The 17,250-nt window shown below is 34.6% G+C and overlaps 1 protein-coding gene across 1 annotated transcript in view; it reads right to left on the minus strand.

Annotated features, from left to right (window-relative positions):
* LOC149798930 (uncharacterized protein C5orf34-like) overlaps positions 1-17,250 on the minus strand; it is a 78,374-nt gene that overhangs the window by 37,308 nt on the left and 23,816 nt on the right. Inside the window, exons 4-5 of the mRNA XM_089957843.1 lie at positions 5,786-6,863; positions 2,112-2,352 (exon numbers count right to left, since the gene is read on the minus strand). Of these exons, the coding sequence (XP_089813969.1) occupies positions 2,112-2,352; positions 5,786-6,863 (1,319 nt within the window). The remainder of the gene's footprint in view (positions 1-2,111; positions 2,353-5,785; positions 6,864-17,250) is intronic.

Below are 17,250 nucleotides of genomic sequence, written 5' to 3' on the forward strand. Positions count from 1 at the left end.
GATTTAATATATTCCTCTTTTTAAATGAGGTGCAACCACTGCGAAAGAAAAGGTGGTAAAAGAGCAATCACAACTGGTACAATGCAGATTGACTCAGAATATCAATTTCCATTTCCAGATTTGATTGTCTCTCAATCGATTATTTCTTATTTCAATACCAGATTTATCATGATTTTCTTTTGCGTTTTTGGAAATCAGGATTTTAGGTTACATGTTTTGAGGAAATTGGGATTTTCTGATTTTATTACAAAAATTGGGATGATCCTGAGTATATCAGAATAAGTGGCAAGTCTGAAAATGAATAAAAACCATTTAAAACTGCTAAATATAATGAGTACAGTGATGACAGAATATAACCAAATTTATTGTATTTGTATTTATGTACTGATAAATGGATGGAAGCAGCCATGCATACATGTAGGCATGTATTAGTGTTTAAGGTATCTTTTGCTAAAAAATTGGCTATATGGTGTCAATTAGAAGTAAAATTCTAAAGATTTAAAAATAAAGAAGATAACACCTTCAAATAAATGTAAACACAAAGTACTGCAAGATAAAAGATAAAAAGGTACAGCTGTTAATATTCTGTAATATGTACAAAAGCAGTAAACTGTAAAGGTAAAAATGTAACATCATTACAATATATGGTCAAAGGTTCCCTCAAGAAATTCAAGATTTTTCCCTGGTGGAGCATGATAGGTTTGATGTTCTTAAGCATGTTTGTGGAATGCTGATTAGTAAAATATTCATTGCCAGAATTTGCAACCTTCCATTCAGAAACACACAGCTCCATGTTGGCATCTTTCCATTCAGAAATAGCCCCGGTCATAACAATAAGATCTTTAAGATGGTTCCTACAGCTGCCATATTGGACATCTGACTGGCACCATATACATCTAGAACCATCCACATGATCAGAATCAGAAATCTTTCAGTGAAAAGTGCTTGTTGATAAGACCAGTCATTCAGAAGTAGCAAAAAGAGCTTTTCAAGATTGAATGTCTGAGCAGCAGCATTTCATTAGACCAGGCAGGGGCAATTTCTTCCAAGGTATAGGCCATATAAGTGAATTTTAAAGATTCACCCTATGATTTAAATTAATGGATACAACCACGTCATGGGCCAGATCTTTTACATGTGCTGTATTCTGCCCACCCCTGAACTAGACCAAGGGATGAATGTGTGTGTAGTGTTGCAAGGCAGTCCTCCAAGTAGTTTAGGAGAAGCAGCGATAATAGACTTGTGCTAAAAGACAGACAGACAACAGATACCAAACAATGGACAACTGGTCATCCAATAAGCTCTATGAACAGTTGAACCAATAATGGACCAAGTAAATAATCCCAAGTAATAGGCACTCTGCTGTACATTTGATCTCAGGTAATATGCATTGACTGGGGACCTTAAATAGGGGTTAAATGATACACCTGTGCTGGGTATCGATATGATCTATGATACACAGCCCGTGATACAGTACATATCGAAATACATATGAAGTTGATGGTCTTTCCATATCTGGGAGGTATGCAAAAAAGTGTCTGCCAATTTCATTTGATGACATCGAGTGATTTTTTGTGTGTGTGCAAAGTTCTTTGGATAAGAAAGATATACAAATGTTTTTGATGGGTTTAATGCCCTTTTTCAGCACATGATAGGGTATAAATGGCAGCCAGTAATTTTGGTGGAGGAAAATCCCAGAAAGAACCACCAATCTAGGCAAAGCTACTGGCATGCTTTCTCATATACCCACATAAGATGAGCCTAGACTTGAACCCAAATGACAGGCGAGATGTGAGTCATCAAGAAAGGTAAGTGCTCACTCTGCCACCAAGAGCTCCCTAGACATACAGACTGATGGAAAGAACCAAATTAAGATGCCCAAGCTACAAAATTATAAATGGCCATCTGCATAATGCATACAAATTTGCTTGTCAAATTCATTTGTCTGCATTGAGTGATGCTGAGTGGCACTGAGTGGTTTTGCGAACAAGCATCTCAGGAAGGATGGACAAACATAAGAACAGTTTAGGACCAAATCAAAATGCTCCACCTCTCTTCTGCAAGCAATGGCAGCACTAAGAAAATAAAAATCAATCGTGTTAGGTAGATACCTGAAAACCACTCCTTCAATGAGCATGACCTTGAGCCTACCCTGTCTAAAGGTTGTGGGGTCCTCCATGGGGTTTATTCCATCTTCAAAGACCTGTTTGTTTTGCTGTTTGTGGAGATGTTGTCCAGTGCAGGTTAAAGGTAATGGTTGGGGAATAACTGAATGTACACACTGGTCCTTGTTTACCTTGGCAGGATATCCCAGGCCCTCATCTTGTTTTCTTTTCTGTTCATTTTGCTTTCCTGAAAATATGCACAGTTACAGTAGCAAACTACACAGTAATAAAAGACTAGAGTTGTATTGCAAAACAAGCATGCCCCCCACCCCCAGTTATTGCAAATTAAAAAGTAAAAATCCCCAAAAGCTCCATAATGCAGAAAAAATGTGAAATGCTGCTATAATGGCCTGAAATCTAATCAGGTCATCTTTATATGCATGCCAAATTTTATGTTTGCTTCCAGTGGTTCCTGCCTAATTGTGCTACCAAGGTTTTCATTAACAAAAGTAAGTCTATATCCATGCAAGATGTACATTTTTCTTTAATCATAACTGAAAATGTGCTGTAATTGGTAGAAAATCTACTCAAGTCATCTACACAATACAAATAAGCCAATCAAATATAATTTGTCTACTTCATGTGGTTTTTTGCTTAATAATGCTTACAATGCTTTGTCAAAAGTCCAGCTGGATAAATTTTGAGTTAATATGCTCATGTAAAGATAATATAAAAACAAACCCAAACAAATTACTTAACTGGTATCATTCAAGGTGCTCTTCAGATATATCCAAAAACTGGGCTAGATTAACCCCTTTTCATACCTGCTGGTGTCATCACATTCACAACATAGTGCATGCTGGACTCAAATATTTAGGTTATGTGATTTATCCCTAGCCAGAACAGAAACAATATGGTGAAAATAGGGAGAAGAGAGTACAGAAAGTTTAAAATTCATATTCTTCAAAACAGTCACTTTAAACTCAAGGTTTTGCATTTTTTTTCATGCCAGATGATGAAATACTATGTAAAACTTAGTACAAATTTAAACCTGTTACTAATTTTGCTTCAACAGTTGTTGTTGTTGTTGTAGGGTTTAATGCCATTTTTCAGCACACGATAGGCTATACATGGCGGCCAGTATTAATGGTGGAAGAAGAACCCAGGAAAACCCCGGAAAGAACCACCGACCCATGAGAAGCTACTGGCAAGCTTTCTCACATACCCACATTGGCCGAATCCTAGACTCAAACCCACGCTGACAGAGGTGAGATGGCCGTGATCCGTAACAGAGAGCGCTTTAGACCACTCGGCCACTCGGGGCCCCAACAGTTTTTGTAGATATAAAAACCCTGAAAATGTTACAATAAAAAAAAAAAATTGGCAGCTATTTTCATAGCAGAAGTTCTCTTTCATAAGTATATTGGATTTAATACTGGACAGAAAGAATTATTTTATTAGTAATGTACATATATATATATATATATATATATATATATATACATATATATATATATATATATATATATATATATATATATATATATATATATATATATATATATATATATATACACATACACACTGATTCATAATTCATTTCCAGCTTGGCTATGAGAATGGAACTTTTTACTCAAGTTATTGTGAGATCATAAAAAATTATTTTTTTTAAACATGAATTCTGTAGATTGCAGTGTAGTTTCTGGTATTCATGACTGTCAAATAAGCACCAAAACTGACCATAAGGCATATAATTTCTTCTTCTAATTCCCCCATCTTGTTTGAAAGAGAAACTGACAAAAAATTCAACATTTTTAGTTTGTTTATTATTGTATTGTTTCGAGAAAGAGAAAAAAACAGAGGGAGGAACAGCATAATATTAAGGCAAGGGAAGTGAACATCACATTTAGGGCATGTTTAGGCAACATTACTGATTCAGAGGCAACTATTTCATTTGAATCAACCCTTAGCAAGGACCCTGTCACAAGTTATTATTGATAAAAACCACAACTAAAGACTTGTTCCCTGGAAATCAATGTTAGAGTGCTGACTATCAATTTGCACGATGAAAAATAAACAATAACATGTCTGGGGAAAAAAAACTGTATTTGTAAGCTCAATAAGTCAAGAAAAAATCCAAGCAGTGATATGACCCAATGTCAGTTAAGCAGGCCTAGAATGTAACAAAAATTTCCTTGTGGCCAGAAGAATTAGTAGTACATTATGAAATTTACTAGTCCTGCTGAATCTTCACTAGTCCTTCTCACAAAAGTATGTTAGACACACAAATCTAGATTAACAACACTTTTATTTCTTAAATATCAACATCATTCATAATCCAGGAGGATGAATCTTGCTTTTGAAAAACACGAAGATTACTTAATCACGAGGTCACAAGAAAATAGCTGATTCTTTAGAAATTAATTAAAGATGACTTAGTAAACAGATTTACACAGCTTGCCATTGAGAAAAACAACTTCATAAATGAAAAATACAAAGATCTCAATCATCCTGATTATCTTTTATAACTTCACAGAGACTTCAAAGCAGTAAATGTTGTATTACTGATAAAGCAAGACAAGACATTTCTGTTATGACATTAGTGGCATTGTGCACATTTTCATAACAGACACACAATATGAAGCTTTGAAAAGAACATGCATCTCTATGATTCCTAAAGTTAAATACAGAATAGTTAATCCTAATAGGGATTTTTATGTCTATGGCACTAAGTGGTGGTCTGAGAAGTAAATAAGTCTGGTTTACAGTCTTTTGAGATTCAGCTTCACATTACAAATATAACAAAATAATATTTAGCTCAATAAGTATATATCAAAATTATAGCAATATTGGTTTTAACACCAGTAATTGACCTGGCACCCAAAAAATTCTGCTGGGCAACCAGTTCTCAAAAACTGCTTGCCTAGGGGCAACCATGGATTTTCAAATTTGTTCTACTTCTGCCAGTGGCAATATGACCATTCATTCAGGAGGTGTAGTAGTAACAAGATTTTCATCATGGTCACTTTGTCAACAAGTTGAATGCAGTCAGGTAGCCAAATCATAGATTTTCAAAAAGGCAACTGTCCAAGAAGCACAATCTGCAATTAGACTTCAGAATTCATAAACTATGTGACAAGTATCTTGCCTTTCCTCCAAGTAGATCATATGAAACAGTAATAATTAAAATCCTAGCAAATGGACAACAGGCACAACACCATTACACAGACCAGTTAAACTAAAGATGAGTAAACAGTTGAAAAATTATTGCAATGGTCACTTATATACCATTACTTATAAGCTTGCAAAATTTCATACATGTAAAGTCACTGATTTTTGTGCAATCTTCCAAGCAAACTTTTCAGGACAGACAGACATGACCAAATCAAAATGGCCCACTGTAAGCAGTAAGGACAGACAAATTTGAATAAATCTCAATATTACTAAGTTATCTTCAATGCAACTGTGAAAAAGGTTTCTTCTTAAAAACAGGTTGAAAAGCATTTTCATGTTAAACAAATACAATAGTACAATTTACAGAAAATAAAATTCCAGGTTGCTGAATACAGCAACAACAAAAAATGGACAGACTAATAACAAGATAAAAAAGTTATGTTTAGAGATGGAAGTCATATTAAACATACACAAAGATCAAAATAAACTAAAACCCTTCCAGTTACCTTTAGCCAGCTGATCTGGTTGATCTTTTGCCTCTAGTGCCAACCTGACAACATGACTCCAGGCCAAAGGGCACTCATCACATGAGATATGTTTAGTAACCCAGCAATACAATTGCTGTGTTGTTTCCTGACTTGTGTCTGAACCACTGTGTTGACCAGAACTTCTACTGACAACACTAGTCTGTGAAATTCCAGTAAGAGTTGTTTCCCTTGAACTGTGATGCAATGACTTCTGTAAAGAATTTGCACTTTCTCTCACATCACAATGTTTATATTCCTTGCAGCCTTGATGATTTTCCCTTCCAATGATATTGTTTTCCTCCTGCCAATGATCCCTGCCAACAAAATTATATCCCCCTTCAACATTATCTCCAATATCACTTTGATTATCTCCCTGGCCTTGACCCATAACTGTTTGCTTCTTTTCACCTTTACTTTCATGACCAAAAGCTGACACATAGGACTTCTGTACAGAAACATCAGCCTCTTCATCCAAGTCAGCACCATTTATCCTGTCTCCATGCCTCTCTTGCCTATAATCTCTAAAAACAGCAGTTTTACCATAAGGAGTACACACAGGGTCCTCCGAGTCCACAGGTAATTCGCATGCCTCAAGACCCCTTGTAGGTGTGGAGAAAAGCATATATCTGTTGTTGGCTCCTGGCTGGTGAATCTGTGGAGTGATTGGACTACCACTTGCCTGGCTTAAACCACTAGGACTGTTTGCAGAGCTTGCCTGTGTTATTGGAGAAATGTTGAGCTCTTCTCGTAATATTACAAGTTTTCCTTTATCTTCTGATGAATCTCCAGATGTGCTGACTTGCTTTGAAACAGAGTCTGAATTTACAAGGTCTTTTGTCCTTTTCTTGTGTGATGTAAATCTACTTCTATCACTATTTTTCTCTGGACTAAGTAAGGACAAGAAACACACTGTGAAGTCTCGCTTATGTGGAGATAAAATTACACTGGCATAATTGTCCTCAGAAGTGATTCGCACACTCCCATCTGGCAATTTTTCAATATTGCTATCCTCTAATGATTTTGCCCAGGCCGTTGATGTGATTTTTGCATACAAAGCCTGAAAGCATAACAAGTTGTTTACTCAAACACTAATTCCATCTTCAAAGACAAGTATGTTTTGAGTAGCAGACTATATTTACTCGTACAAAGAAAAATTCTTTTGGTATGGTTGCCTTATTCTCCTTGAGAAGCACTTATATGCCATTTTTAAGAAGCTTAGGTGAAATAGAGTTCAAGATAGTGTAATGAATAGATAAATATAAAACAACCACTCAGGCATGAAGATTAGTTCAGAATGACCTAATATTTGTATGGTGGTGTTATCCTCCATAAGATGCCTCAACATTCCAAGTTACATGCATGTAAGCGAAATAGGATGCAAGATATTGAAGCTGTAACAATTGGAAAACACAAGTGTGAAAATTAATTTGCAGTGATTGTGCTGTGCATTGGTAGGATTACTCACCATGATATGCCTCCATGTTTCATGAGTGTAGGTGAAATAGGGTGTTTGATATTGAGGATTAACAAACAGCTATAAAATGAAATTTAAAAAATTAGCTCTAGTGTGAATATTTGGTCATATTGACATGGTGTTGGTATACTTGAGTTATGCTCAGTAAGATGCATCCACACACCAATATTCATGCATAAAGGTGAAATACAGTCCAAGATATTGAAGGAGCAACAATAGCTAACAATACATAAGTAACTCAAGCTTGAAAGGTGGATCAGACTGACCTAGTTTGGATATGGTTGTGTTCCTTTCATTGATATGTATCCATATACTTATTTTCACAAGTATAGGTGAAATAGGGTCCTAGATACTGAGGGAATAAGAAACAAACAAATCATCATATTAAGACATGAATGGGTTAAAATGCTATACCCCCTCCCAATATTAATAGAGATGGTATTTTTTTTTTAAAACGGATAGTGAAGGCTGGCACCCTCTAAAACTTTCTTTTTAAATTATTTATATCAGTAATTTGCTCTAAAACATCTTTAATAAACTTATGAACATCTCCTCTACCGCATTCTAAAAAGTATGTAGGTACATATGTATGCATCCTGATGGCTACTGCCTGATCTTTTCTCCTGAAAATGGGAAATTTAATATATAAAACAACTTATAAAATTGAGATAAGACATGTTTGTGACCAATAAGACTGTTATATTTAATTAGTAAATGTAACAAAAAATGACAGCTGATGATTTAGAATTAGTGTTATCTTTTCACGATTCACTAGTTTCATCTCAAACTAATTATTTACATGCAAACACCATCTTTAAAATACTATACTGAAGAGTCTCACCAAACAACAGTATTTTATTCCACTCAACTGTTTTTGAAAATTAATTAATAATCAACAAGAAATGCACTTACTACCTCGAAAATACACAACTCTAAATTGACTCTCTAAATTGACTGTCATTTCCAATATAGTTTGATAGTAGCCTTACTTCATCTGAATCCCATGCAAGTCTTGGAGAAAAACAAAAAAGTTTCAAATATGGGTGCAGGTTCCATATACTTTATTCTAAAGGCATCAAGTGATGGTACACCATGACACAGAAGAAAACAAGGTGTGTGGGACTGATGTTTAGTACAGAACCAGGGACAATCATTCAATTATAGGTTTTTTGAGAAGTTCAGAAGACAAGCTTTCACGCCTTTTGTTTTGAGCTTTTAGGCTATATAGCATTTAAACAATTGGGAAAATATAATCACCAAACCAACTTAGTCATCAACAACTCATATAGTTGTCTAACAAAGAAACAATGCGTAAACTTGACTCAGTCATCTCTGAATTAAGCAAAGTCGGTGACACATTTATAAACTGAAAAGTGAAAATATCTGTAAACTAGTCATACTGACATTTTAATTTTATTCATAACAGTGTTTATTTTACAGTTTAAATAATAAAAAAATCAAAGTCAATCTGATATAATATTCTAGACATCCTGTGAGAGAGATCTGGCTAGTCAGATTACGTACCAGTCAAAATCTTTGATCTGCTGGACATGTTTAAGAAAATACTGGGATTAATAGAATCTATGTTGGGGTTTAGACTGAAGAAAAGGAATTCCTTGTGTGTCAGCATGTTTTGTATCGTGTTTTCAAAGTTGGTGAGACTTAAGTTGGTTTATGAGTAAATTAATTTTTGCTGTATATATATGTTGTTGTTGTTTTTGAATTATATAACAACTCCATCAGGTACAGCAGAAGACATCAAAGGTTTCTTTTTAAAAGTAATTCCTAGCCCATGGACACCATGAATGAGACAACAGGTCTGAGATAACCAGACTGAGATAGGAAAAATAAGTTTAGCAAAACCAGGAGATATCCCTATTGCATGGGTAAAAATTTAAGATCTCAGGTATATATGCATATATGAATGATTATATATGAATAAATTCAGTGGGTTTAATGGCACATCAGCACAATCTTTTCTATATAGTGCTGAGTATATTTATATTTATTTTATATTTAAGGTATCACAAAAGGCACACAATATGAACATAAAAGCAATGAAGAGGACCATGAATATGCTTGCCCAGTGATTAACAGTCATTCATGTAGAAACTAGTGACTCTTTAGATTACCAACCATGATTTTAATGACCTTGACATTGGTCAAGGCATGCAGTTCTGCACACAGTTATACACCATGTAGAAACCTTTATTTTCTTATCAGATGTATCATGATCATGACAACAAACCTCTAGACATTATAGGTTCTTTATCATCCTATATGCAATCCATCATGACCTCAGACCTCTAGACCCTAGACCTTATAGGTTCTTTATCATCCTATATGCAATCCATCATGACCTTAGACCTCTAGACCCTAGACATTATAGGTTCTTTATCATCCTATATGCAATCCATCATGACCTTAGACCTCTAGACCCTAGACATTATAGGTTCTTTATCATCCTATATGCAATCCATCATGACCTTAGACCTCTAGACCCTAGACATTATAGGTTCTTTATCATCCTATATGCAATCCATCATGACCTTAGACCTCTAGACCCTAGACATTATAGGTTCTTTATCATCCTATATGCAATCCATCATGACCTTAGACCTCTAGACCCTAGACATTATAGGTTCTTTATCATCCTATATGCAATCCATCATAACCTCAGACCTCTAGACCCTAGACATTACAGTTTCTTTATCATCCTATATGCAATCCATCATGACCTTAGACCTCTAGACCCTAGACATTAGGTGCTTTATCATCCTATATGCAATCCATCATGACCTTAGACCTCTAGACCCTAGACATTATAGGTTCTTTATCATCCTATATGCAATCCATCATGACCTTAGACCTCTAGACCCTAGACATTATAGGTTCTTTATCATCCTATATGCAATCCATCATGACCTTAGACCTCTAGACCCTAGACATTATAGGTTCTTTATCATCCTATATGCAATCCATCATGACCTTAGACCTCTAGACCCTAGACATTATAGGTTCTTTATCATCCTATATGCAATCCATCATAACCTCAGACCTCTAGACCCTAGACATTATAGGTTCTTTATCATCCTATATGCAATCCATCATGACCTTAGACCTCTAGACCCTAGAAATTAGGTGCTTTATCATCCTACATGCAATCCATCATGACCTTAGACCTCTAGACCGTAGACAGTATAGGTTCTTTATCATCCTATATGCAATCCATCATGACCTTAGACCTCTAGACCCTAGACATTATAGGTTCTTTATCATCCTATATGCAATCCATCATGACCTTAGACCTCTAGACCCTAGACATTATAGGTTCTTTATCATCCTATATGCAATCCATCATGACCTTAGACCTCTAGACCCTAGACATTATAGGTTCTTTATCATCCTATATGCAATCCATCATAACCTCAGACCTCTAGACCCTAGACATTATAGGTTCTTTATCATCCTATATGCAATCCATCATGACCTTAGACCTCTAGACCCTAGAAATTAGGTGCTTTATCATCCTATATGCAATCCATCATGACCTTAGACCTCTAGACTGTAGACAGTATAGGTTCTTTATCATCCTATATGCAATCCATCATGACCTTAGACCTCTAGACCCTAGACATTATAGGTTCTTTATCATCCTATATGCAATCCATCATGACCTTAGACCTCTAGACCCTAGACATTATAGGTTCTTTATCATCCTATATGCAATCCATCATAACCTCAGACCTCTAGACCCTAGACATTACAGTTTCTTTATCATCCTATATGCAATCCATCATGACCTTAGACCTCTAGACCCTAGACATTAGGTGCTTTATCATCCTATATGCAATCCATCATGACCTCAGACCTCTAGACCCTAGACATTATAGGTTCTTTATCATCCTATATGCAATCCATCTACAAAGATTGATCAAGGAACTTACTCCAAAATAATGGTTATTCTGCAGAAACCATTTTTATCTCTTGACCTTAGACTTTTGATCCATAAATCAGGCCTTGCCCATAACTTAAGTGCCAAGGCCTCCAAAAACTTTAGTGAACGTATGTCTAGAAATACAGTTATGCACAAACCACTTTCTTTTCTTCATAGTGACCATGATCATTGATCTTCTGACCCCAAAATCAAAAAGGTTATTTCTTATCCAACATGCAAGTCATCCCCAAACTCTGGAGATGGTACAAAGTTATGAATTTAAACTTTCATGCAAGAAACATATTTCTTCTGTCACAATGACCTTATCCTTTGACCCTCTGACCCAATATTGTTAAGTTTCTTCCTTACAACAAATGCAAGTTATCCAAAAATGTATGGTCCTGATGTGTGATGCAGAACCAATATTATTGTGTGGAACCACTGCATTCATTCAGTTCTAGTGAACTGACCTTTTCACCCCAAAATCAATAAGCTTCTTCCTTACCACAAAATCTGTTCCAGGACTGTGACTTCAAGCATAACATGACAGACAAATCTTGAACTCAAAATGTGTTTATCAGTCATTATGGGTATGTATTGTCAACTATCCAAACTACTATTCACAAAATTATATTCAAGTAAGGAAGGAACATATATACACTGCTACAAAAATAGTGAAGCTGTCTGTTAATGTATCAGCCCTTCAATGGTGCACATATGCCAAAGAAGTTGAATACAGTGTGAACCCGCTCTGCTATAACATGAATTCAGATATAACATGATTGTGGCATGGCTCCCAATATTTCATATGCATGTATTTTTCTCATACATGAAAAAAATATATTTTCTTCTTTAAAGGAGACAAATAATGTGTAAAATGTTTATTATCATTTTGGGGAAGAGATTGCATATGACTTTGAATATAACACAATTATGGTATGGCTCCTGAAATTTCATACACATGTATTTTTTTTGTACACAATTTTATTTTTCTTCTTTAGTATGAAAAGTAATGTATAAAAAGTTTATATTCATTTTGGGAAAGAGAATGCATATGAATTTGAAAATAAAATGATCTTTGTGTAGCTCCTGAAATTCTTAAATTTCACCGATTTCTTCAAGTTTTGTGCTAAAATAAACATTGGAAATTTGAGTATCTGAAAAATGACAGGGCCTTTTGATAACTTTGATCTTATTTTATTGCTGAAAGATGTCAGCTCATAAGTGTTAATCGTATTAATACTGATCCAAGAACAAGAAAGCCATTAAGTCTTCTTTGTGTTTGTCTAGAATGCATTATGTATGCAAGCATTTCTTGAACAATCTCTGCATATTTGTTCGTTTATTTTGTGAGACAATCATCTATGTCAAAACTCAATTTTTGATTTGTTCAATTAGTACAATTTTGATGTATTGATTTCATTGGAAGTAACAGTGAAACTTCTTGTCATCCTTAAGGATATCTCTAAGTGCCTGTTCAGAAATTCTCTGACACTCACTTGCCCCAAATGGTCCATATCTGTGAGACCAAGATCTTTGTTTTACGAAGTATTCATTTAGCTTGGTTCCCTTGCTATCTTTGATCACAGTTATAAATTAGTTGGTTAATTTAAGGTAGTTTAATTATGTTATATACACAATAACATTTATAACAGTATTCGATTGATCAAATGAAGTGAGTTCACCCAACATACGACCAGGGCCCTTAGATTTTAAGTATGTAGGATTTTCATGCCTTTTAACTTTTCTTTTATTCCACCTCCTATATTTGATGCAAAAGACATATTTAATTTGATAATACAAAGGAGGCCAGATTTTATTTCAGTGCAATAATACAACAAGTACTTCCTCATGTCAGTTATCAAAACAGGGTCAGCACTTAACTAGGTTCTCAGGGAAATGCTTGCGGACATAGCCGATACAGTAGATTGACACATTTTACATTTAAATTATTATTGCATTTATGATGATTACACTTAAATGAAGGAATTAAAACGCAAATTTCACTTAATAAAATTTGTTTAATTGGAATTTAAATATTAATGTACTGCCTAGATTAGGCATTAAGTTATATTTTCATTGATCAAAATTTCCTTGAATATCTTTACTTACAGTGTACTAAGAATGTTGTTTGGAAAGAAAATCAAACCAATTATATGAGTTATTAAAACTCGCTAATGTCAAAATGTTGATTAAAATTTCCAGGTCCTATATACCATTTTCAACCATAAAACGAGCAATATATCAATGTTTCAATTACCAATTTTGATAACGATTTTCTTTAATTTAAGTAATAGGGATCAGTTTTCATGGTATTTTCTGGTACAGAAAATGGGATCCATGCCTGACTCTGCTTTATAAGTGGGTTTGCAAGTTATCAGGGCGCGAGTTATCGCGGGAGTGGTGTACACTACTAATCATCAAAGTCAATCAATAATCTAAAGCTGCCAACACGTGCATGTGGTTTGGTGGTATTGTTAGATGCAATCAGCTGCCCAGTGAAAAGCATCATCCATGCCCTATAAAAATGACCCCACTGTTGATTAACAATTATTCTTGCTGCAGTCATTCAAATGAACAGATATAAAATCATTAATTAGATGTCATTTACAATGGATAACACTACAAAGAAACATAAAGCTTTAACCACTAAAAAGAAGATTTAAGCCCTTGACAGGATTAAGACTGGTGTTAAACACACACAATTATCTTTGCCAAGAGCACACGTGACAGTAACAGAAAGCAGCTGAAAATCAACCAGTATTTAAAAAAAACCAATAAAGTATTGTGATTTGCAGTGAAGAAAAGTTTAGCAGTATAAAATTTATGCACTGTTAATTGATCTTGGGACATACTGAACCATAAATGTGCTTCATCTTTCATCACACAAGTTTGCTTTTTACCCCCCACTAAATTCAGATAAATAATGATCGGTGGCAACTTTACTATTTTAAAATTTGTGAGCATATTTTTGAGGGAATTACATTTATTGTGGTTTCACTGCACGTGATGGGATCAGTGGGCGAGTATGTGGTGTTAATACTCCATTAATGCTATATATTAGACATGTAGGGGCCCCGAGTGGCCGAGTGGTCTAAAGCCCAATCCATTACGGATCACTGCCATCTCACCTTTGTCTGCATGGCTTTGAGTCTCAGATTTGGCCAATGTGGGTATGTGAGAAAGTTTGCCAGTAGCTTCTCGTGGGTCGGTGGTTCTTTCTGGTGTTTTCCAGGCTTCTTCCTCCACCATTAATACTGGCTGCTATGTACAGTCTATCGTGTGCTGAAAAATGGCATTAAACCCCACAACAACAACAACAATAAGACATGTATACATAAAGTGTACATGTATATGTACCAATGCCTGATTCTCTGAATAAAGTAAAATACATATGCAATCCTTGTTTTCTTTACATGTGTGTTTCTAATTTAATATGCTGTGATTTAAGACAGTAACTATGCCAATGAAGCATTATTTTTGCACCCATTTTAATTACTCCCAGCCATTTTTTTGGTACAGCCATCATTTTCTTCAACTGACTAACATGGTTGGTTATAACATGGTTTGGTGAATAACATGCCCAGGTTCTATGGACCCCAACCATTGTGTTACTGCAGGGTCACACTGTACTTAATATGCTTAAATGAACATAAAGACAATGTCAAGCTTTTATGTGATCAAGATATCTAGTAAGGGTAAAATTATGGTTCTGATGATCCAGTATGTTAAAGATATGATGAGCAAACATGATCTTAAAAAAATATTCTGAAGCCACCAACTGAAACTGGGCTTCACTAAATGTCCCTAATGTAGCAGAATGTAACACACAACAAATATGTGTTCTAATATCAGTAAACACTGGCAATGTATGTACTTTTAGCCTGAGTTAATGCTTCAGTTGGTATGCATGGGTCATGTATGTGACATAAATGAGTGGCTCATCTTTGCAATTTGTACTGCAAGTGGGTAACACTCTGCAAATTATGATTTGATCTTCTGAAGCTTGTTTATGTTTTATTCCACATTTCTGCCGCGTATACAGAACATGCCAATTTATAAAATATTGGAAGTCAGTTTAGGGAAACTGCCATTCCAAAACATTACTGCATGGCAGCTTTGGTTGCTTTATGTTACCTTTCTTTATCATTATTACCAATGTGACTGGGCAACCAACAGCAGTGAAAAATGTTTCTAAATTTCATCTGAAACCAAACTTCTCTACATACATGGTTCCCTCGCTTTTCTAAAGATAAATTTCCAGGTCATTTCCAGGGTTTTTACACAATGAAATTACTTTTTTCAAGGTTCACATATGACCATCACTGAATGGAATTAAAGAACATTTTAGAATACAAGACATGCATTTTCTAAATCTAAAGATGTTTCTCTTTCAAGACTCTCCAAAAACATCGAAGTCAGAAAAAATGATCGTGTACAAAACCACAAAATGTATCACACAAAACAAGTTTGATTATATTCCTATAAATCTGCATGTAAAGTCACTTCATTGTACAGAATAAAAATTCTAACTTTATTTTCCTGAATTATGTTACTAAGTGGGAACAACATAATGAACATAAATTATGTTTTGTTTCCTTTCAAACCTTTAATGCTAAAGAATTCTATAGCAATATATATATATATGCATCTCAAAGAAAGTAACATTTCCTATTACAGTATAAAAAAATAAAAATGAATGCAAATAATTAGAATCTTGTCTTGTAACGAAAAGAGTTTAACCCTGAATTTATCTGTGCCAATAAAATCCCAAACAAGATTTTCAAACAACCTAATCTCCTTAAGATGATCTGGTTAAAAATCCATCATTTAAAAAACATTTTCAAAAGGGTTGATTTAAATTTTGACTTCAAAATTATATACTGTTGTATAAACAAGGACTGAATTTTCTGTAAAATCAACATGTCTTCATGTAACTCGTTAAACCAGTCCTCAAACCTGTAATGATACAGGGGCTCATATCGTTTTTTTAATATATAATACAAGGGATGACAATTTGTCATTTCAGCTCTGAGATTCAACAATTTGGACTACAAATCCGGCTTAAAACAAATAGCAGTCTGTTTCCTCCAAATATTCCCGACCTATTTTTCATATTTGGACATTTAGGTTGGGGTGTGGAGTCATTGCAACTGCATATCGAAAATTTGGAATTTGCCTCCACCGTGGGGTAGCGACATATGGTAGTCACTTACCAGCGGGCCTAGAAAATTTAAACTTATGTTATATCGACTCATACCTGCATAAAATTGATCGGAAAATGATTTATTTTCTCAGAAATGGCAAGTATTATAATCTTTATGTCGTTAATCCACTGACAGACAAGACGAAACTATGGCGTAGATGAAACTGACACAGTACTCGCCATTTGCATTACTAGTCACATGACTTCACAAATCTCAAATAATGACATCGGAAGTCCAATAATCATGTGATATCAACAACCAACTCCTTTATAATGTTATTATTCAGAAGTTCAATTATATTAAATGAGAGTCAGATACTTTTCGTAAAAACCACCAATCTGTTCAGTTTGATTTATCAAGCAGAGATCACATGTAAACATGGTAGTCACGTGATACAACAAAACTCCAGAAGTTGTTCTCAGAATATATATAAATATGGAGAATCTTGTGTTCTTTTGTTTTTGTATTTTTATTACAACCAGTATACGACTTTCATTTAATATTTTTTTATAGTTTTTTCTCTACAACATTTGAAAATGTTGGATGTTAGATTTGTGTACTCTTGTGACTAGCAATGCAAATCGCGAGTAACAGGTCACATTTCATCAACAACATAGTTTTTCTAGCCTTTCAGCAGATTAAAGATATAACAATTTTAATACAATTTCTGAGAAAATAAGTAATTTTCATATTTAAACATTTAAAGTTTGTTAGGCTATCTGGTAAGCAGCTATGCTTTGCCACCACCATGTGATGCTAGACTGGGTTTCATACCTTTCATGTAAGGAAAGATATGGATATTGCGCTGACTTTGAAAATAAAAGTC

The sequence above is a fragment of the Sinohyriopsis cumingii genome, chromosome 5, assembly GCF_028554795.1.
Source record: "Sinohyriopsis cumingii isolate HCF-2022 chromosome 5, ASM2855479v2, whole genome shotgun sequence".
NCBI classification, from domain to species: domain Eukaryota; kingdom Metazoa; phylum Mollusca; class Bivalvia; order Unionida; family Unionidae; genus Sinohyriopsis; species Sinohyriopsis cumingii.